At 42.8% G+C, this 23466-nt stretch overlaps 1 protein-coding gene across 1 annotated transcript in view; it reads right to left on the bottom strand.

The window, feature by feature from the left end:
- Positions 1–4721: 4721 nt before the first annotated feature.
- MRPS5 (mitochondrial ribosomal protein S5) overlaps positions 4722–23466 on the bottom strand; it is a 92593-nt gene continuing 73848 nt past the window's right edge. Inside the window, exons 7-11 of the mRNA XM_072857275.1 lie at positions 22111–22157; positions 20932–20989; positions 18727–18789; positions 6734–6870; positions 4722–5292 (exon numbers count right to left, since the gene is read on the bottom strand). Coding sequence (XP_072713376.1) covers positions 5068–5292; positions 6734–6870; positions 18727–18789; positions 20932–20989; positions 22111–22157 — 530 coding nt within the window. The 3' untranslated portion in view covers positions 4722–5067. The remainder of the gene's footprint in view (positions 5293–6733; positions 6871–18726; positions 18790–20931; positions 20990–22110; positions 22158–23466) is intronic.

The raw sequence follows: 23466 nt of genomic DNA, 5'->3' as shown, positions 1-23466 counted from the left end.
GTCCTCCTTCTGCACCCAGGTGTGGCCAGCGCCTCTGCGCCAAGCCGTGCTGTCTGTCCCCTCACATCCATGTTCCTATGTCTTGTGGCTGTCACGTTTGCAGCCTATGTCTTGGCAGGGCTCCCATCCCTCCTCCCCAGTTCTTTCTGCCTTGCTTTGCCCTTTGCTTCTCCCTTCCCTGCCACACACCAGTTTACACCAGTCTGCACTAGTTCACCTGCTTGTCCCTTTCCTTCTGGCCCCACCTGGTTTGCTGAGATACCTCCCCCCCAGCATTAGCATAACTTTGCTGTAAAACAGCACTGGAAAAAACCAGCCAGGTGCTGCTGGCATGGGAGTGCTCATCAGCCCCAGTGCAGCTAGGGAGTGGGCTGAGACAAGGTTGTGGACGTGGCATTGGAAGGGAGGCCCTGTGGCCTCAGTGTAACCCTGGGCCAAGTCTTTGCCTGGGGAGGACTGGGCAGAGAAAAGGGCCATCACAGGGTCAAGAGCATCCAAATTAATTGATACAAAGCAGTGCTGCAACTTTGAAACCCTCCCAGTGTGGCCCCAACTTCAATCCCATGCAGCTGAACAGCTTGCAGGTGAATGAGGTGTCCCTGTTTGGCAGAGGGCTGCTGGGCCCCAGCGTAGGACAGTGACACAGTGAGGTATGGCTTTGTTGCACCAGGCTGCTGAATTGTACCTGTCAGGTGCCAGGTGAGTTGCAGCAACATGCATGTTCCCTGCATGGTGGAAAGAAGAGAAAAAAAAGAGAAAATGAAAATGAAAAAATCACCCTGAGGTCTCCATTGCCCATCATGCCCAGCCCTCCTATTGTCTCAATACAGCCGTGAAGCCCCACATATGCCCTGGAAGCTGGGCAGCCCAAGGTAGCTGCCTGGAAAATAGCATGTCTCAATGCTTCTGAAGGGAAAGATGCTGCCCAGACCTCAGAGAATCTCCCAGGACCTACAAACCACCTACCATATGTGCACCAGGTCTCATCCCCACAGAGACCCCGGAGATAGCATTGGGCTGAGAATTCACTGTCACCCCACCGGAAACATTGGGCATGATGAACACAACAGGCTTGATCCTTCTCCCGTGGAGATACTTGTCTGGGTTAAATTGCATGTTAGCATGGCTCCCCAGAATGTGAGACAGCTAGCTCTGCTGAGTGCTGCTTGCACATGGTTGGCCCTTGTAGTTTGTTGAACACAAGGCACCTGCAGTTCTTGCCTGCATAGCTGCTCCCAGCCTGGTCCAATATATGGGGCTGCTCCATCCCAGGCTCTGCATTTGCTCAGACATTTCCAGATCCCCCCAGACTGGCACCTGATCTCCAACAGCATCCTCCTCATGCCATTTCATTCATCCTCTCCATCCCTTGCAGATGTAGCTAAATGGAGCAGCCCATTTAGAAAGCCACAAATCAGCCCTTTTTTCAGAGCACTTACAAGTCCCATCACACTGTTGAAACCAGTAGGCCTATTGCATCTGCATATCCACCACCAGCTTTCAACTGGTAGTGTAACTGGAGTTTCCATCTCCGCTCTTCTCCTCCGGCTTCCTCAGCAAAACAAGGTCTGCAGGCATCTACTCTAGAGAGCAGGTAATTAGACTTTAGTTAAAACAAACTATCCACTTGAAGGCAGTCAAAACCTCAGCTCCTGTGATAAAAGCAAGATTACAGACATATCATTCATTAACTATGCCCAGATTGTAATCTTGGTTGCTCTTGCTTAATTAAATAGCTTCTTAACAATGTTAGCTGGTCCCCAAATATTTGTATATTGGATACCTTGGCTCCAGTGATGCAATGAGTTAGAAGCACTTCCATCTTCTCTTGAATTGCAGAAGAATTTGCTTTGTCTGAAAGCAAAGAAACTTAATAGAAGATTATGGCCAGCTCCATGGACAATGCAGGAGTTTCTGATGTTTCTTATTTTACAGACAGCTTTATCTGTGAGTGATGAGCAAACTGAATGCTGGGTAAAACATCTATACAAGCATCTATATTAATATGACCAAACTTGTGAAAATGGGAAAACCACAAAAGATTACTTCTATGGAGGGATCAAAGCTCCAGATGGGTCTGTGGCAGAGCCTGATTCATGGCCAGCTCAGTCTGCCTCCCCCTCTCCTGACTCAGCTATGGTCCATTCCCCACTTCTGATCTTTGCACCAAGACCACGGCCCCCTCCAGCTCCTTCGTCTCGCTTGTGCTTACAGAATCAAGCACTGAAACCCCATTTGCTTTGAGGACAGGGACGGAAATGCCTTATTCCTGATTCATGGAAATGCTCAAACATGAGTTATTCTCCTGTGGGTCTGAGAAGAGCTCTAAACCTCCTCCAGAGAGCAGAGGCAAGGCAGAGGAGTCCTGTTCCCTCATGGGAGCAGATGCAAGTATAGCTAGTGTGCACACCTCAGGGAAAGAGGGAGATTGGTGGTTACTACATTACTTTCTTTAACTTCTGAAAAGGCAAATGACATTCATCCTACCACTTCCTTACCTTGCAGCTCCTCATTTCTACTAGCACACAAGGTGGACCTGCAAGACTTGTGTGGATGCTCTTGGAGGCACCAGCCAGAAATCAGACGCTTCCCAGTGCTTCGGCTGATGGAGAAAAGATCCACTGAGAACGATGTGTTGTTTTACCCTGCACTAACACTGAGAATATAAATTACTGAGTGACCAAGAAGGGTTCAAGGGAGATGTCTGTTTGCAGATCTCTACTCACAAAAGACAGGCTGGGACCCTTGTGCCAAGTGATGACCTATGCACCTCACAAGCCGGGAAAATGTGGCGTGAGATCTGTTTGGGTTGCACAAGGAACAGTGTTCAGGTCCAGGTCAGCTGGGGAGAGATGGACTTTACAACTTGCTCTGCTTTCGGTGCTGCTAGCTAAGGACCTGTCCCTACAGCTTGTCTTTCTTCAGCCCTTCCCAAGATCACACAAAGGCCTGCCCAATTCTGCCATCTCATCCCACTACACAGATGGGGCATTGCTGGAGACCTTGAGATCAACCACATACCCAATTTTTGTGCAGCAGTGGCCTTGTATGATCTTCTGTGGCACCATCACCATTCTTAGGCCAGAATATGGGTGGCTTCTCCATATGTGTTGGGTGAGGAAATGCAAGAAGTGCAAGGAAGCAGCAGGAGATCTCCAAGTGTAGATGCAATCACCTGCTACTGACACGCACCTTATTCCTGATTCTGAGAAGAGAGAAAATGCTGGCATGATCCATCTGCTCACTGCAACACAGGGAAGCAAATGACAAACAGCTGATACAATTAGTCACTTTAGGCTCTCTACTACCCAAGAGGAGGCTGTTTTGGGTCAGTGGCAGCGCCAACTCACTTCAGCTCACTGTTTCTGCAAGGACAGAGGCAAACTGAAGGTCATCTAAATGCAGCAAGGTTTGATTCCTTTAGCCCAGGTTTATTCATTCTTGATTTTGCTCAACAGTAAGATGCAAGCTAAATGTGAGCATGCATTCTCGAACAGTAGTTTAATATGCTGCTTACAAGAAAGTTTGCAAACTGAACACTTTGCAATCCTATTGAAGGTGGATTTAGATTGAGCTGGCAAACAGGAATAAAGCCTTCAGCCAACTGCTCAGCAGGCATGGCCTTTGAATTAGAATCTTCATTACCAGAGTGAGATACAACTCAATTAAATTCACCATGCCTGTTTGTATACACGTGACTGCTGTCTTTAGAAACCTGCATTGAAATCAATGCAAAATATTGCTCTGAAATGTCTTTAACATCAGAACTTCAAATGTAAATTCCCAGGCTGGTCTTGAAGTATTTCTAAGGTATCTTCTCCTGTACTAACAAAACAGGTGGTACAAGCACCTTTTAGCACACAGAGAAATGCCACAACAAGCACTCACAGACTGGGAGGCACAGAAGTTAACTCCTGATTTGTTTTATAGCCTGGATTGCTCTAATACTTTGTGATAAAACATTGTTTTGGTTCAGTTCCACTGTTTCTTTTGCCATGTCCAAGACAAAAACATGGAGTTGCCAGGTAGAGCATGTGGATGCAGAGTCTGTTTATCTTCTGGTGGGACTTGCGTGATGGATTCTCCAAGCAGTGAGTTAATCTCGCATCTAGTACGTACCTCTGTGTGGTTCAGTTGAAGATCTGCTACATGAAGGGGTTTACTCCATCTCCAGTCAGAGGCTGGTGTGTATCATGGACTTTCTCTTTCTTCTTTAATCCTCTGACAGCTGTAGCACTTTCTGAGTTCTGGGTAGGGTCCAAGACTCTAATGTGCTCAATTGTACCAAATTGGCAGGAAATGAAGTTAGGTATTATCCCAGCACACGTGCAGAGGAGCATACCGTAAGAAAGGCTGTATTGCAGGTTTTGGACTGGACTTCCAACACCAGTCAAAACACTGCAACATCCCACAGGAGACTGTGGGGTGGCTGTCCTCAGATATTTGGGCTCTGCATCATTTGGGGAACTCCCCAACTTGCATGAATAGTGTTTGCACAACTCTAGCTGTTGCCCACCATCACCTTGCCCCCCCCCCCCAAGATACACAACTTCTACTTTCTGACTTCACAGTTCCCCCACCATAGTGAGTGAGCCTAGGGAGGGAGATAGACAGTGCACACATTAACTCCCACTACTGCTGCTTGCTTCAAGATCTTCCAGACATTGGCATTTTGCAAAAAAGACCCCAGCAAACCCATACTGAACTAATTCTGAGGATTCTTTATTGCTTTCACAATCTTATCTTTTCAGTAGTTTCCCAAGAGCTTGTGAAAGAAACATGGGGTCTGTTGATTAAACATCATCTTCAGGAATCGAGTAAACACATGCTTGAAGTCAAAGTTATGTTCACTGGCTGTTTCCACCTGAATGTCCCTAGTCAAACAGTGGTCAGAAGAATTGTGGGAAAGCAAACAGTGTTACTGAATGGTAGCAATGGGAGCAGCAATATGAATGGCATGAGAGAGCTACTGGTGCCCTCTGAAATGTAAGCCTAGACAACCTGTCCATTTGGGCTGGTCTTTCCCAGTTGCATCTCTGAGCAGAAGAGACAGAGGGACTGAAGTTTTTACCATACTGTCCGTCTGACATTCGCCCAGGGAGATTTCTTCATTCCCTGAGCTTCTTTCACCTCACTCCATTCCAGCTTTGTGTCTGGAACCTCATCTTCAGGCTCGGGATGCTCGCAGACAGCCCCCTCAGGCAGTGCCACGACGATGGGCAGAGGACCCTGCTCCTCCCGGAACTCCACTACATAGAGGCTCTTCTGGTTTGCTAACTGTTGGTGAGTCTCCTGGGAGTAGGAAAGAGAAAAGATAATCAAAGCAATCATGCCTGTTGGTTTACTTCAGGTCAAACTCTACATGGTATATGAGGTAGGAAAAAAAAGTAATTTACTAATAAACAATTTAAACACTGCGTAAATTAAATGACTCGTCAGGCTCATCCTCATGGGTTTCAAACGAGCTAACTGCATAAGCAGCAGGAATTCAGGTAGCTAGATTGCAGATATACTAGCATTATAATGTCATCCTAGAGGAACTTGCTTCTAGACAGGATCTGTCCAGAAGAGGCCCATCCTACTAATAAGGATGCACGTTGGCATGTTAGTAACGTGCAGTAATGTTTTTATGTCTTTATATGAATATAAATTTTGCTTTGACAACAGTAAAGTGCTTATTATTGCCCTGACAGGTAATATTAGCTAATATAATGATATGAATTTAACATTATTTTCAACTATACCTCTTCCTTGCATAAAAGTTGTTTTGTTAACACTCAGATTTTACAGAATAAATGTCTACTGGGAACAGGAAATTTTTCCCATTCAGGGCAGTCAAGAAAATATATCAAGTGCACATCTCTCAAAGCAATAATCTATACAGCAGGCCCTTCTTCTATTCTTCTATTCATTCTGTGGAAGACTTCTCAGAGATGATGCATTGAAAATATATGACAGACTTCCTCAACTCTGATTAACTTCAGATACTGATAAGCATCTGTAACTATCTCATTAGGCAAAGAGGATCATAACACCCTCCCTTCCTGAGGCTAAACTGAAAAAGTTGGCTAGGGTGGGGTGACAGATTTGACAACTATAGCTTTGCAGGGCTATACTGGGAATGTAAGCAGCTAAATCCTGGCAGCTACCCAGACTCTATGACCAAATGAGGTAATCATGAATTTCCAAAGGACTGACTCATCCTAAAGCTGGTGTTCAAAGAAGTCAGATGAAATGCTACATGTTGGATCTTTCCATCAACTACAGACAGCTGGCTCAGACAGAGACATCTCCGTTGTGAGCACTTTGAATTAGAGGAAATGATAACACCCCCCTGACTTATTTCAGAGATCTTAATTATACTAGCAATAGAAGCAGCTGTGACATTTGGTCCTTAGGCAATGAAAACTTAGAATGCAGACAAACAAGTAGCAGCAACCAAAGCTGGGCCACAACTTCCTCTGCCCATGATTTTTCAAATGTCACCAAAAATACTACAAATGAATGCCCAGAAATTCAGATGTCCCCTGGAGGCACTTGGCTGTGGAACAGGTAGAGTTACATACAGCTGTTTCTGACTGGACAACTTCATACAACTGCTGAGGAATTACCCACATTGATCTTTGGAAAATTACTTCATTTTAAGCCTAGAATACAAACTGTTTGACCACAAACTATTACAGTATCAAACCCATTCTGTCCCTTGACCTAAAACCACTAGAGTGCAATCTACCTGTTGTGTCAAGCCTTTAAAGAGAGCTCTGGTAATGTTAATCAAGTTTTTGGATCCAGAAACCTTGGCGTACATGTCTTTAATGCCAATTAGTTTGCAGATGGTGATGATAGCTCGGTGGCAACGAAGACCATACCCTGGGGAAAAAAAATTATAAATTAGCATTATGTGATTATTTGTAAGCATACAACTTAGCTAAGGAAGAAGAGAGAACTAAGACCTCTTCTTAATTATTTTTATTACCTAGCATGTTAGAAGACATTATATCTTAAAAATGGCAAAACCATTCCGGGAAGACCATTATTCCCAGTCTTTTCAGCCATGCTAACATAAAGATCATGTTTTTTTAAATACTAAATATACTTTACTTAACATATTGCAAAACCAAATGAAAACGTCACCACCTATAATCTCAAAACATAAAACCATAAAAATGCAACCTGAAGAATTGTTTAATGCCACAGGTTTGGGTAGTATTCTTTAGAATACTAAGTACCATTGGCAGCTTTAGAAGACTCTTCCACAAACATAACCCACCACCCTGGGAACATTAACCAAACAAAAGGCAATTTCTTTCTCACACTCAGCAGAAAAATAACAGTCAAGTACTTCCCAAAACTAACAACAACAACAACAATAATAATAATAATAATGATAATAGCAGCAGAGAAGCAAGGCAACAAGTTTACTTAAAAGAGTATTAAAAAGAAGCCATTACAAGGGGAGAGGATCTAAATGTAACTGGACCCCAACCAAGACTGTCTCTTATAAAAAGCAATACCTACATAGCTTCAAAACTGCTTTCTTTGCAATTTTACATGACCAACTGCTGAATGACAGCTTCAGTAACTCCTAATGATGGTAAATCTGACTTTAAAGTCCTGGTTCATATACATGATGGAGGCATTTAAACTGGTCTCCTATGGTGAAGTTACTGCTCAAAATAACTGGTATGGTCAAGCACTGCTGTCCTTTGGGCTTCCTTCCAGAAGGAACCTGCAGTAGAAGCAATGTCAGTGTCTCTCACTTCCAGGGAGATTGCTGCTGGATGAGAGGCCTACAGTACCTTCCTAAAGCCTGAGATTGTGTTCAAGACCTCTATCAGACACAGAGCAGGCAGAGAAATTTGGGAGGGAAGGAAAAGGGAAGTCCAAGTAAGTCTGTGGGCAATAATGCTCCAACAGAAAAGTCTGGTCTAAACGCAGAGCTGCTGGGAAAGAGGGTGAGTGCCCACTGGCACTGGTGTCTCTTGCTGCTCACAGGCCTTAGGGTAGCCAAATAAAACCTACCACATTTTTATTTTATTCAGCTCTTGGTAGGCAAAGCTTTGAGCAGTGAAACTGGGACTGAAGGTGCCTGCAAACTGAGGTAGGCACCACTGCACCCACCTATACCAAATTCACACTTTGCAGTTGATATCCAAAATGTGAACCTGTTACTTGCCTCCTGACTCAGCAACAGCAATTCACCAGCTTCACAGTCTATGCAAAATATAACAACCACTAACCACCAGCCACAAAAAAATTATGCTTGTCCTCTTCAGATTACAAAAGCTAGCAGAATGCTATGCAATACCAAGAGAGTAAGACAGCACAGATTATCAAGGTACTGCGCAGAGACATCACTTCCTTCCTCCTGGCCCAGCAACTGGCATGAATTACACTTCGTTATTACATTAGTGGCACAATGTGAAGGACGGAATGGAAATAAAGGAGGTAACAGACTCCTCAGAGCTAAAACTACATTGGAAAGACAGTAAAATACTCTCTATATTTCTAGTAAAAACAATTATTTTAATCAAGCTTAAAGAACAAATGAGTGTTGTGACACTCATTTGCTTTCAACATACTGTTCAAAGATCATCGAAAAAAGTTTGTGTGTGTCTGTGGAAACCACAGGCCAAATTACAAAAGCTTGTACAACTTGAAATTTGTAGGTGAGTGGGGAGGAGAGACAAACATATTTCAAAATCCACAAACACAACAGACGTTTGCATGTTATCTGCATCCATCTCCATCATAGAGTGTTGTATTAGCTCCAACGCATACTTATAGTACATTAGCATTAATTGCAAATGGTTTCTTAGACTTGCCAGATTTTAATGAAGGAGTTATTTTTCAAGGAGTCGAATTTTGCCCTCTCACTCCCCAGAGAGATTTGTTTCATGTGGCCTAGCTCTATTAATCTTTAAAAATTGGTTTGTGATAGTTCTAATGTATCTTACTTAAAAGCTGAAAACCCAGGTTATTGATTAGTCCACTCTGTAGGACAGTCTTACTGCTGAGTAAATGAGGAAAAAAAAAAAATCTATTCCAGTGCTGCATGTTTTATTGTGCCAATATGTCCCTTTTTCTTTTAACTTCTAATTAGAAAAGAACCTATAACCATCCAAAGCCATTTGTTCTGCCATTTGAGAAAATACTGTTTTCTGTGCTACAAGACAAAGTCAAGTTTTAGACATAATTATATGTGAATGACCTCTGAAAGGCTGTTTGTCACAGTTGCATTTTCAGCATTTAATTTCTGGTGTTTTTATTGTTGCTTTTCTCCCATCTCATCTCAATCAGGTTTCTGCAGATTGTTAATACATGAAACTCAGAAGCCAGCACACTAGTCCATCAGTCACTGAACAAAATTTATTCCAAACACAAAAGGAAAGGATTCCAACTGCAAACTCCAGCTGTGGAGACAAAGCTGTGCTCAGACGTTTTTAACTTGTGTGTGGCACTCACACTGCCTTACTGTGGTTTAATTCAATGAGGCCTATTATATAAGAGAACAGGGTCATTTAAATGTAAGAAATTTTCTCACACAGAAAAATATATAAAGGTAACCAGAAGAACTATTTAAAATGTGTCCTTCCTATAAACTAACACAAGCTGTTATGGGCAATCTACATTAGATTTTCTGGGTAGCTACTAACAAGAGTTTAGAAATAGAACAACCACTTTAAATCCACACTAAAGGACTACTCTGAGTTAAGTTCACATTCACATGTTCACACTACATTACTTTTTTAACTTGGATTTTCACTTGTCTAATATGTAATCCTGACTATGTGATGGGGTTTTTCTCCTCTTTGCAGGTATTAGGAATAAATTCAAGAAAGGAACATTTAAGTATAACAGTAACTTTACCTTTTGTACTAAAACATTAGGCTTTGTTGCGATCATTTGTTTAGATAGCTGCCTGAGTCCTCTGGACAGGAACTGGAAATAAACTTCCAGCTGTAATTATGCAAAGCGACAGGCTTCAGCATACATAACTGTACAGCTGTAATGCCATCAGAAAACAGAAGGAATCTTTTATACTTTAAGTGAAGACAGTCTACATACGCCATGGTCTAAATGTGAAAACTATGAATAATTTCTTATACCTATTAATTACAGCTACAGGGTATCAGTGCTGGGCTTCACAGCCACATAAGTGTATTTGACAAACTGTTTTTGCATTTCCCCTTATTAATTCACATTACGAACTAATTTACACTACTTAGAGATGTATCAATGTGGCTAGCAGAGTAGTCTCATGACTACTTTAACTGTAAAATCAAGTCAGAGATGAAGATTAAGAACTGTCCACACTCCAAAAGGTTGCATATTCTGCAGCACAAGCAAGCAATACCCCCAGTAGTTTCCATCCCGCTGGCACGCGTTAGAAACAGGAGTGATCTGGAATGGTGGCAGATACGAAGCCCAGAGCCTGCCTCAAGTTAAATTGTGTTCTCTAGTATGTCCACAAGTCATTTAATTGTTCTAAAATTACAGACAGCTCCTGCTGCTGCTATGAATCCTTCCCTTAGAGTTTAACACAAAAGCCTGCTAGGGACTAAGGTAAAATCAGCAAGAGCTTTATCTATACCATCCCTAAAAACTCAATTTTGCATAGACATATAATGTTACAGCTTGTTTTCAGGTCAAGAGCACATAATGAAGTCTCTCTCTCTCTCACACACACATATATATACAATTGATCTAGAAAATTTTACACACTGATCTATCGTTACACTTCTTAATAAGGCCAATGATGCCTGCTGCCCAGAGCACATTGGACATACGCACAATTTTTTCTTAGACAACATCAAACCTGTTTCAGGAAATGCACAGTCTAGTTCCATCAGTTATAAAACAGGGAAAATATTAATTAAGTGGAAAAGTGTTTCCCGGTTTTTGGACAATATTTGCATATACGTGAATGTGTTGTGTAACTGAAAAGGCTAGCAAGATACTCAGACAAGGCAAAGCACTGGCCAAAACTAGCAGCAACAAGCTACCAAGGCTAAGGTGCTAGTGTGACAGAACTGGACTTGTATTCTGACACAGTTTGGCAAGATACTCTCACAAAAAAAAGAAGGAAATAAGAGCCAAGCAAAATCATAATTAAAGTATGCATCCCCATTACCAGCAGTCTGCTGTCAGGCCAAGAGCATTTTCCAGATAGGATCCTGCTGTGGATTTGTTATGGCTTTACTACCTGCAAGTATCTTCATTAACAACTTGGATGGAAGAACAGAGATTGAAAAAAATGGGTTGAGGACATCATCTTGGGAAAGGCTGCAAGCGTATGGGTGGTCAGAAGGAAAAGTCAATGCAGGTCTGACAAACTGGAGACACAGTTTGAAACCAAAACACCAAAATTCAACAAAGACATATGCAGAGTGCTTTGCTGAGAAATCAAAAGCACAAGTACAAAATAGAGGAGACTGACTAAACAGCAACAGAAAAAGGATCTGGGGATTATAATGGACCACAAAATACCCCCCAGAGATCAACAGAATTATCCTGCTGCAGCACATTTGAAGCCTAGAACAAAATGCACACTATATATGTTTTTCCATATGGTGTTCATATGTGTGAAATGTTGCTCATTGGTGTTAAAACAGCTTTAAGAGGCCTAGACCCCACCAGCAGTGTGGACACAAGCAGAGTCCAGTAGAATGGCAAGTGCAGCCTCTGGGGAAGGTGAACAATGGAAGCTAGCGACTTCTAGCACCAAGAGGAGGGCTCCAGCTCCACCTAAAGGCTTGCCACTATGAAACAGGTTCACTGCCCTCAAGGATGAGGAGAAGTCCGATGTCTTTTCAAGCAAAGCATCTGGGCCAACTGACCCTGAACAATGCAAGACCACTGGGAGGAAGCAGTGACTGATCACAATGGGCAACTCCCTGCTGTGGGGAAGAGGCACCCATCTACTGACCTGACCTGTCATCTACAGAAGTTTGCTGCTTGCCAGGGGCCTGGATCCCAGATGTTGTGGAGAGACTGCTGAAGCTTGTCCAACCCTCTATTGCCCCTTGCTGTTCTTCCATGAGGGCACTAATGATACTGCCAGGAGCAAGCTGGAGAGTATCAAAAGCAACTACAGAGCTCTGGGGGCGATAGTCAGGGGCATGGGGGCCCAGGCAGTGTTCTCCTCAACTCTGCCAAGAAAGAAAAAGGGTGTAAGGGGAAGGGCACTGATAATGCAGGTCAAAAATTGGTTGTGGAGGTGGTGTCGGCAACAGGGTTTTGGTTTCTGACAATGGGACCTTGTTTGAGGATCAATGTGTGTTTGGGAGAGATGGGATCCACCTTGCTAAGTGGGGCAAAGGTATCTTTGCCAGTAGAATGGCTGACCTGGTAAGGATGGCTTTACACTAGGAATAACAGAGGAGGGAGAGTTATCAGCAGCCCTCGAGGGTGTGACAGACAGGGTCAACAAACAAAGGGTCTGGAGTGATGTGAACGAAAGGGAAAGCAAAAATCATCAAAACAGGGCTTGAGTGGGGTCACCTCCAGCATTTGCATGTAAGCCAGGAAGTGTCTGCAAGGCACTGTTAAGGGAAAAGTGCTTTCTGGGAAATCAGCACGCTAAGGTGCCTCTCTGAAGTACCTGTACACTAATGCATGCAGCATGGAGAATAAACATGAGGAATTTAGAGATCTGTGTGCAGTTGCAGGTCTATGGTCTTGTTGAAATCACAGAGGTGGTGGATGGCTAACATGAATGGAGTGCTGCAGTGGAGGTATAGAGGGTCTTTAGAAAGGACAGGTTGGGAAGACAAGGAGGTGGAGTTGCCCTTTACGTGAGAAAATAGCTGGAATGTGTGGAGATCTGCTCTGCTCTGGGGATGGATGATGAGCCAACTGAGAGCTTATGGGCAAGGATGAAAAAGCAGACCAATATGAGTGACATTGTAGGGCATGTCTGTCTGCTAAAGGACACCTGATCAGGAAGAACAAGTGGATGGGGCCTTCTACAGACAGAATGAGCCTCATGTTCACAGGCCCTGGTCTTCATGGAGGACTTCAACCACCCCAACAGATGCAGGAGAAACAATACAGAAGGGCATAAGCAATCCAGGAGATACCTGGAGTGCATTGATGACAACTTCCTGGCTCAAGTGACAGAGAAGCCAACAAGGAAAGGTGCTCTGCTGGACCTCATACTCACAAACAAGGAAGGGCTTGTTAGGGATGTGAAGGTTGAAGGCAGCCTTGGCTCTTCAAGGATCTGTTTGGAAGAGACCTGTGGAATAAGACCCTGCAGGGAAGAGGAGCCCAAGAAAGCCGGTCATATTCAAGGATCACCTCCTCTAAGCTCAGGAGTGGTCCATCCTAACAAGCAGGAAGTCAGGCAAAAATGCCAGTAGGCCTGCATGGATGAACAAGATGCTCCTGGCAAAACTCAAACATAAAAAGAAGATGCAAGCAGTGACAGTGGCAAAAGGAAGACGAGGAAAAATGTGGGCTCACTGCGGAATGGGGCAGGGGACCTGGTGACACAGGACATGGAAAAGGCTGAGGTACTGGAGGATCCAGGGAACTACAGGCTAGTCAGCCTCACCTATATCCCTGGGAAGCTGATGCAACAACTAATCCTAGAAACCATTTCCAGGCACATGACATACAAGAAGGTGATCAGGAGTAGTCAGCATGGATTCACCAGGGGGAAGTCACGCTTGACCAACCTTATAACCTTCTGTGATAAAATGGAGAGCTGTGGATATTATCTGTCTTGACTTCAGCAAGGCTTTTGACACTATGTCCTGTAAGATCCCCACAGAGAAGCTGATGAAGTACGGGCTGGATGAGCAGACAGTGAGGTAGACAGAAAACTGGCTGAACAACCGGGCCCAGAGGGTGGTAATCAGTGGCATGAACTCTGGAGGCCAGTAACTAGTGGTGTACCCCAGGGGTCAATACTGGGCCCAATCGTGTTCAACATCTTCACTAATCATCTGGACGGTGGGGCAGAGTGTACCCTCAAGCAAGTTTGCTGCTGATACAAAACTGGGAGGAGTGTCTGATACACCAGAGGGTCGTACTGCCATCCAGAGGGACCTTGACAGGCTGGAGAAATGGGCTGACAGGAACCTCATGAAGTTCAACAAGGGGAAGTGCAAAAGTCCTGCAGCCAGGGAGGAAGTGCATGCACCAATACATCTTGGGGGCCAAACAGCTGGAAAGCAGCTTGGCAGAAAAGGGCCTGGGTGATCCTGGTGGCCACCAAGTTGACCATGAGCCAGCAATGTGCCCTTGCAGCAAAAAAGGCCAACAGCATCCTGGGCTGCTTTAGAAGGACTGTTGCCAGCGGGTTGAGGGAGGTGATCCTTCCCCTCTATACTCAGAACTGGTGAGACACACCTGGAGCACTGCATCCAGTTCTGGGCTCCCCAGTACAAGAGAGATACGGGCATAATGGATAGAGTCCAGCAAAGGGCCATGAAGATGATTAAGGGACTAGAGCATTTCTTATATCAGGAAAGGCTGAGAGAGCTGGGACTGTTTATCCTGGAGAAGAGAAGGCTCAGGGGTATCTTATCAATATATATGAATACCTGAAGGGAGGGTGCAAAGAGGACGGAGCCAGGCTCCTCTCAGTGGTGCCCAGTGACAGGACACGAGGACAAACTGAAAGACAGGAAGTACCATTTGAACATCAGGAAACACTTTGTCACAGTGAGGGTGACAAGCACTGGTGCAGGTTGCCCTTAGGAGCTGTGGAGTCTCTGTCCTTGGAGATATTCAAAAGCTGTCTGGACACGGTCCTGGGCAGCTTGCTCTGTGTCACCCTGCTTGAGCAGGTGGTTGGACAATACAAGTCCCAGAAGTCCCTTCCAACCTCAACCATTCTGTGATATGCAATTTTTATTGTGTAAGTTGAATAGAAAAGCCTCACTGGGTAGGGCAACAGTAGTATGTCAGCTACAAAAGGATCTCTCCTGGGAAAAAGAGAAGGTAGTGGAGAGGGAGTTTGTTTCTCGAATCTAATAAAAAAATGGAAATAAATTAGGACAACAGTCTGGTGACGTAAAATTAATCATAAGGTGACCCTGATTTTTCTTGCTTCTGAGGTTCATGAATGTAACGTGTCAGATGAGGTGGGAAGGTATGTCTTATTCTATGTTCCACTACAAGAAAATAACAACATCTAATGCGAACCCTCCTTTACCATTTAACAGTAATAGCATTATTTCTTTGTACGTGCATGGTCAAATGTGTAGTTCAGTTGTGCTACTCCTGCTCCGTGCATATTTTTCATTCATTATATTGAAGGCTAAACTGAAGTTTCTTTTAAGTGGTTATCTTAAACATTATAGCCCAATTACCTAATTTACCACCTTCAGAGCTCCTTAAATGCAGAAAAACTGCAGAAACATAAATGATAAGACAGTCTGACTCCATACCTGTTAACTTGTAAAGATTTTTCTAAGCCCATGCTATCACTTTACTGTCACACTGATTAAAAAAAAAACCTCGTCCCAGAATCAAAATGTCATCTATCTAATAAAAACTGTGTTGAAGCTTCATAGCATTTTTAGATGCTTTCAAAATACATTCGTAACTCTGAACATGAATAATTATATTCTTGTATTACTAATGTGACAGTGCAGAACAAGAATACCAGATACACAAAATCAAATAGTATGTCCAAAGTGTCAATGCTTCAGCTTACTCAAAGGTTGCAGAAATTGATGAATTAAGTAGTTGAACATGACAGTGTTCTGACTAGAAAATTATCCCAAGTTTCTGACTTATAAGCTAATCATTAAGCGCTCTTGCAGTTTAGATCTTATAATAATGAAACTAAAGTGACTTACAAAGAACTAGCCATGTAAATGAATTAGTTTCCTACTTGTATATTAAAATTAGAGGACCAATTAAGAGTGCTCAGCAGCAAACTAAATCTGTTTTCTATAGAACAGCAGCTACCTTTATTTGTCCTGAAAGCAAAGTTAGGCTAAACAATTAAAATCAAACCTTTGTACTAACTCAAAAGATTCATGCAAAGTTAGACCTCAAAAGGTCTAACTCAAAAGATTCATGCAAAGAAATGACCTCATGTCATCATTGCAGGTCTTCAAAACAGAAAGACCCCAGAAGGTAAAATGGATCATACTGAAAACTGCAATGCATTAGAGATAAGCTAACCTTTAGCTCCCCAAACTACCTCATGTGTTAAAACTTTTTTATGTTGCAATGCTGAAGAACATGACAGCAGCTTACAAGGTTGCTCTGGCTGTATCCCTGTTGTTGTAAATGACTGGCAAAGCACATATTGCAACAGCTCTGAAGGTGAGGAAAGGGATAGCAGGAAGTCAGCAACGTGTCTTCAAAAGGTCACTGTTCATGTGGAAGCTATTAGAGACAGCACACACACAACTGGGACAATGTGTGGTAAGTTGTGTATCTCTTCAGCTAAAGCTGGGAAGGCAACACAGTCATGGCCCTCTGTCAGTTTCCAGTCCAATAACAAAATCTGTGCTGTGTCTTGCTGGTGCAGAACTGTTGACACTCGACATGCTGAGCTGCCATACTTCACAACTATTGACAGTGATTTAGTATCACTGTGGACTGAAAGTATTTTTAATTGCACGTACTTCCAATGGACTGGTAGCTGTAAGGGTATGTCAAAGGAGCGTGACAAGAACATACAGGGACACAAACATGACTGGCAAATGATAAGGGAGGCAGTGATGAGAACCAAAGCTGGTCAGCCACACTAATTGATGAGAGTATGTGAAAGTGTGACACTGCTTATTCTAGTGAGGTTATCTGATTGGAGACCTTGTCAATTGGGAAACTAAGGGAAAAGGGGGAAATCAGAAAAAAAAATATACAGAGACACAGACCTGACAAAACAAACATAGAGACAATGACAAGAAACAAACATCGCCACTAATTGATGGGCTATCAAGAAACTACAGGTGCCACTTTCAGGAAGATCTACCTGGACTTTGCAACTGGTAAGACTATAAATCAGGGGAGACCTGGACTGGGAGGGGTGTGAGAATCGATAGTGCTATACAAAGCCATCAGTGGATGGAGCAGGCCCATGAGTCACAGCCTGCCTGCCAGGTGGTGGCTGCTGGGGGAGCAGAACATCTGCATCTTCCCCAGTCCTGGTGTGCATGAGGTGTCCATGTGTTTTCACTAGTAAACTTTTAAGCTGGACTAGCTGGTGAGTAGGGGGACCTCAGGTCTGGGCTGGGATATCAGGCAGTCCGGGGATCCACGCTCGTATACCCAGGGGGACTTGTACACATGGAGTGCATGAGGGACAAGTGTGTGAGTGCATGTGTGTTCGCTAGTAAGCATCAAGCTGGACCAGCCAGCGAGTAGGGGACCTGTGAAGCAGGTAAGAGGGCCCAGAATCTCGGCAGGGGTGCTGGGCGGACAGAAGGGCTGTGCTGGTATTCAAGGGATCTGCAAATGTGTCTGTGCTTGTGAACATGGAGAGTGATGTGTGTGCCTGCACTAGTGATCTTCTATCTCTGCCAGCCGAAGAGGAGGAGGGGAGTTGGCTGTCTGTGTTTATGTTTATGTGAGTCCTGCATGTAGGTGCTGTTGAAGGCCATGCCTTGTCTGTGGCCAGCCATGTCAGCGTTCTGTGTGTGTCCGTGTGTCTCTGGCATGCATACTCAGCTTCGCTACTGGCTGAACCTGCAAACGGGAAAGTGACAGCTGCATCCCTCATCCTGGGCAGGGGCCCTGGGTCCCTGGGCACCAGGCTGGCCTCCAGTGGTTGGGCAGGAGGGTCCTGGGCTGAAGCGGCTGGAGGAGGCAGCTGCACATCTAACATCACTTAACAGTAGCTTTGTGGAAGAACAGACCTGTGAGCTGCGAGCTACCAGGCATGGACTCACTACTACTCACATCTAACCTACAGGAGTCTAAAGAAGCATTTGCCTGTACTACAACTGCAATCAAAGTGAAGAACAGCTTGCAAAGATGGATAAATGACAACTACTACTGTGTAACATGCTACTGTGTAACAACGAGATGGTCTTTGTGCTGGTATGGTGCACAACAGGAAGCCAGGGTAGATAATCCCTCTAGTTTCCACACTGAGAGCTCCTGATTTTAGGGAAAATAAAGCAGTAATGGTCTCGAGGAAGTAGCAGACTGGATGCTGTCCTGGCTCCAGCTCATGACCACAGGTAGTCTGAAGTCATGTTGAGGGAGGGTATCTGCCCATGCTACCCCAGTATGGGTTTAGGAGGGACAGACACACAGATGCGGCTTGCACTCCCACTACTGCACATTAAACTACATCTGAATCTTGTCTTGAAAACAGCGATTAAAAATCACTGAAAAATAATGGAATGAGCCTATCACTTCTCCAAAGCATGCGTGGGGCATATAGTGGGAAAAAAACCTGCAGGGTTCTTCTAAAGGCCTTTGCCTCCAACATCTATGCTAGATTAGACTTTTCCACATCTAGGTAATTTAGGGCAGAAGGAACTACACCTAGGAAGCACGAAAGATAACCAGGAAGAGAGCTCCCACCAGTGTAAGAGGGTCAAACCCCAATTTACAATAACAAAGCCATGTCATCAACAGTAGGTATTGCTAATAAAAAATAATTTATCAACTTCAACATTTAAAACATGGTAGACTAGCACCAAATGATCCATCTCTGAAGTAAATAGACACTGCACAAATATAACATCAAATAAATACCAGTCAGTAATTAATAAAATGTCAAAATTTCCAGGCAGCTTTAATTACCTTTGTTTTGCTTCTTCATGCGGATGGTTGTGCTTTTAAATTTCACTGTAATGTCATGGTAAACTAGAGGGGAGAAAAAAAAGTCATTACAGCTAAATTCTTCCTTCTAGAAAAGCTTTAGCTCAGCACTTTTAAGCAGTACCTTTGTTTTTCAGAACTGTGAATGGGAAGTCGGTTTTACTCTCCTCTGAGTTCTTTAAAGAGAAGGTTTAATTTAGGTGAATTTCTGGAATAGATTAGGAATGTTTACACATCTATGAATACTATGTTACTATTGTATACAAAACCAAGCTTCACTTGAAAAATATGAAGTGTCTGCAGGCCTCCAATGATCCTCATTTAGCTTTGAAGTGAGCTCATTTACCACTTGAATTTAACCTTCTTCCTCATACTCAGATTTTTCTAATAATTCAGCTTTTAACCTAAGATTTCCCCACAGGCTTCGCCGTTCTTGGATTTTCCATGCAGGATATTTACCATTCCAGTCTTCCTGCTTCTCTCTGCTTCAAAAGGAACCCCAAACTCATATCCTCTGATGGGTGGCTGTTAAATACATCTGATTCAGTGGCTCAGTCTGCATAGTGGATTCTAGCACTGCAGTCAAGATGGCTCAGAGAGGATCTCTATGTTAAGTAGAATGGAAAGCATGGTGGAAACACCACCGGCTTTTAATCAAATCCCCAATCTGTTAGTGTAAAATAATAATGCTCAAGGAATAGACTCATGAGGATAAGTGCAGTTTTATATTTGTAAGCTGCAATTTTATTATACTGAACATTTATCTACACAATGACTTGGTTAAATATTCATATACTCTGTAAGGTACTATCTTTCAAAATTTTTCTGAAAGATTAACTGAATATTTGGTATACTGGTACCAGGTCTGACATCAGAGAGGACTTGTATGGTATTAAACTGAGTTAACAAAAAGCTACCATGAAACATCAGACTGACTTCTCCAGCCCACATTCTCCCCAGCTGCTGGGCTTTGTCAGTACACGTGGATTGAGCCAACAGGGAATCATCTCTGACATAGAAAAGGGAAAAGCACAGAGGAGTTCACTGTAGAGAAGAGATGCCCAGACAGTATCTGACTTCCTTAACTCAAATTCTGCCAGCAGAGATCTAATCTTGCTATTACCCCCTCCCCCCGCCCCCATTTTTAAAGAGCCTGAAATACTATGCATTAAGTATCCAAATTTTAAACGTGGCAAAGGCAGCAGACTAGAAGGGAGATAAATCTCTCAATATTTTAACAACAACATCTTGTATTATGTAATTTTAACTTTTCTTCGTGGACCTTCCTACAACTGTTGATACAAACCTGAGTGAAAGTAAAGAATAAACCACATATTAATTCCAGGTGGTGGTGATTTATTTTACACCGGATTGACAGACTATGTACTCTGACATTACACTGTCTAGCTAAAACAGTCTAGGGCTAAGATTCCATACAGCATGCTGAAGAAACAAAATAATGCACAAAGAATAATAATACAATTATTGTGGTTTAACCCCAGCTGGCAACTAAGCACCACACAGCCGCTCGCTCACTCTCCCTCCCCCGCGCCCCAGTGGGATGGTGGAGAGAACTGGAAGAGTAAGTGAGAACACTTATGGGTTCAGATAAGAACAGTTTAATAATTTAATAACAATAATAATAATAATGAAGAAAATAACAGTGAGAAATAAAACCCAAGAAAGACAAGTGATGCAAATGAAAAACAATTGCTCACCACCAACTGACCGATGCCCAGCCTGTCCCCGAGCAGCGATCGCTACCCCCCAGCCAACTCCCCCCAGTTTATACACTGAGCATGACGTCATATGGTATGGAATAGCCCTTTGGCCAGTTTGGGTCAGCTGTCCTGGCTGTGCCCCCTCCCAGCTTCTTGTGCACCTGGCGGAGCATGGGAAGCTGAAAAGTCCTTGACTAGTGTAAACATTACTTAGCAACAAGTAAAACATCAGCGTGTTAGTTATCAATATTATTCTCATACTAAAATCCAAAAGACAGCACTATACCAGCTACTAGGAAGAAAATTAACTCTATCCCAGCCAAAACCAGGACAACAATGCATCAGATCAGAAAGGTTTTAGTTAACATATTTTTATGCTTTTCAACTAGTTGCAACCAGTTGGGGTTGGTACATTCAGAACTTATTCAAAGTTAAAGAAGGAGTCTAAAAAAATCATAATACTTACTCGTGTGGTTCTGATACAGCTCTATAAAATGTAAGCAGCGTATTGCTTTATTCTTTGCCTAGGGAATAAAAGCAGAAAACATTTTTTCTTGAACTTTTCTGCAAAGTATTTGAAATTTACAATTGTTCAGTTAACTAGACAGAAAAAAAGCAAGAAAGAAAACTTAGAAAAAGATGTTTGCCACATCTAAACCATTTACTTTTTGGAAATGAAAATGTTCTCTTTAAAGAACTGCTTTCTCCTAACAGATATAATATTTAAAAAGATTTCTCAATATAGTAACAACTTTATCAAACTGTGTGTATTTTAGCATTGCTACTTTGATAGCTTAGTTGAGCATTACAACACAAACTAGATTAATGTAGATGGACAAGTAACATTTTGAAGTCTAAAGGAGCCTTAATAAGGTCATTATGCATGTGTAAGAGAAAAATTCCTACACACTAACTGTATAAGCAGATTGTATGCTATATAGATATTGGAAACAAGTGAGCAAGGGGGGATAAGTATAGGCCATAGAAAAGGGAGTAGAAAGAAAACAGAGTGCATTAACAGAATCGCATTGCAGGGCAACCTCATTATGTGTGTCCAAAGAGCAACGAAGCTGGTGAAGGGTCTAGAGCATAAGTCTTATGAGGAGCGGCTGAGAGAGCTGGGGTTGTTTAGCATGGAGAAAAGGAGGCTCAGGGAAGACCTTATTGCTCTCTACAACTACCTGAAAGGAGGTTGTAGAGAGGTGGGGGTCGGTCTCTTCTCCCAAGTAGCAAGAGATAGGATGAAAGGAAACAGCCTCAAGTTGCACCAGGGGAGGTTTAGATTGGATATTAGGAAAAAATTCTTCACTGAGAGGGTCATCAAGCACCAAAACAGGCTGCCCAGGGAAGTGATTGAGTCACCATCCCTGGAGGTATTTAAAAGACGTGTAGATGTGGTACTTAGGGACACAGTTTAGTGGTGGACTTGGCAGTGTTAGGTGAATGGTTGGACTCGATGATCTTAAAGGTCTTTTCCCACCTAAATGTTTTTATGATTCTATGACTATTTGTATCAAGATGGACAGATCATGTACATGGACTTAGTTCTTTGCATAGACTACAAAACATACTGATTTAAAAAAAAAAGTGTAAGTATGAATTATTTGTGCTTTTCATCAAGCAACAAATAATTCAATCAACATACTTTCCGTAAAGCATTCATCCTGTCACCTGCTTTCCCCATTGCAAAACCTGCAAGACAGAAAAGAGTCATTTTATTACTAAGAAATACATGAGGCAGGGCCTTCAGAAAGCAAAGGGGGAAAAACCAGAGAACTTCACAACCACGTTTAGTACCTATTATTTTCATTCCATTGCATCCTCAGAAAATGGTCCAGAGAAAACCACAGAAACCATAGAAAGTAACAGTTTAGGAGTTATGAATAGCTAACAATTGGATGCCAATTGCTTGTTGTCAAATGAAAACAAATAAGGCTTAATTTATTTCTTTTGTGTATTTGTCTGAACTTGCTCCAAACAATTGAATACTGGTGACTGCTTCAGCAAAAAAAAGTCCAGTCTTCTGCTTAAAAAAAACGAAAGGAAGGAAGAAAAAAAAGGAAGCTGATGCAGATATATCAACTACGTCTGTACAAAGAGTAGCTCCAAGACCCTAGAAGCAAAGGTGACTGGGTTTCTATTAGTGAAACAGAAAATATGAAAAAAAGGTTTAACAGAATAGTGCATTTGCAAAAAATGCATGCCTGTAGAACAGAGAAAAAAACAAGACTGCCAGTTTACAAACTGCTACCTAAGTCTCTCTGAACCCTCAGACCTACTCCTATTTACCAGGTGAACTGTGGTAGCAATGAAGAGATTTCACAGCAGTCTTGGAGTATTTGCAGTCAGCTCAGAGCAGGGCATCAACTGACTATGGAATGAATAAGAGGATGTGACAACAGTTTTTACAAACTCTGTAGTCCAACAATGTCAAGGTAGATTGAATTAAAATCATTTAACTTCAAATCAGCAGATCTAGCTTTTTTGGTCCTTTGATGTTTCTGTTGTGTCAGCTGGGGCTGTGGGTTACTTGTATCCAAAAATCAATGGGACTGGACCCATGGGCCAACACTGACTCACTACTTTCATGCAGACATTACAGGCGAAATGGGCTGGAAGACGTCTAGGAAAGAAATACTATCCTGACTGTTGTGGTGCTACAAGCAAAGAGGATATGACTACAAGCCTGGAGGCCGCTGTGGAAGAAGCAGACAGTCAAGGGTAGTCTGCACCTTTTGCAGGTGCCCGGTTCTTTTCTTTGACTTGAGAGTAAACAACTACACTCTGCAGCTAGGTGCCTAAGGCTAGGTGACACAAATGCAGATATGCATGGCTGAATACTTTCAGGCTTTGATTTTTTTTTTAATATAAACAGTATCTACAGTAAAAAGAAACAAGTGTGTACAGGAAAGCATAGACGATCCCTTCTGGTAGGATCTACCAGTGGTTAGTTCTATCACTCTGGAGTTAAATAAAAAAATGTTTTTACCACTGGATAATA

The sequence above is a fragment of the Ciconia boyciana genome, chromosome 3, assembly GCF_034638445.1.
Source record: "Ciconia boyciana chromosome 3, ASM3463844v1, whole genome shotgun sequence".
In the NCBI taxonomy this organism is placed as follows: Eukaryota; Metazoa; Chordata; class Aves; order Ciconiiformes; family Ciconiidae; genus Ciconia; species Ciconia boyciana.
Note: the sequence above shows the minus strand (reverse complement) of the source record. Positions and strands in the feature narration are given on the sequence as shown.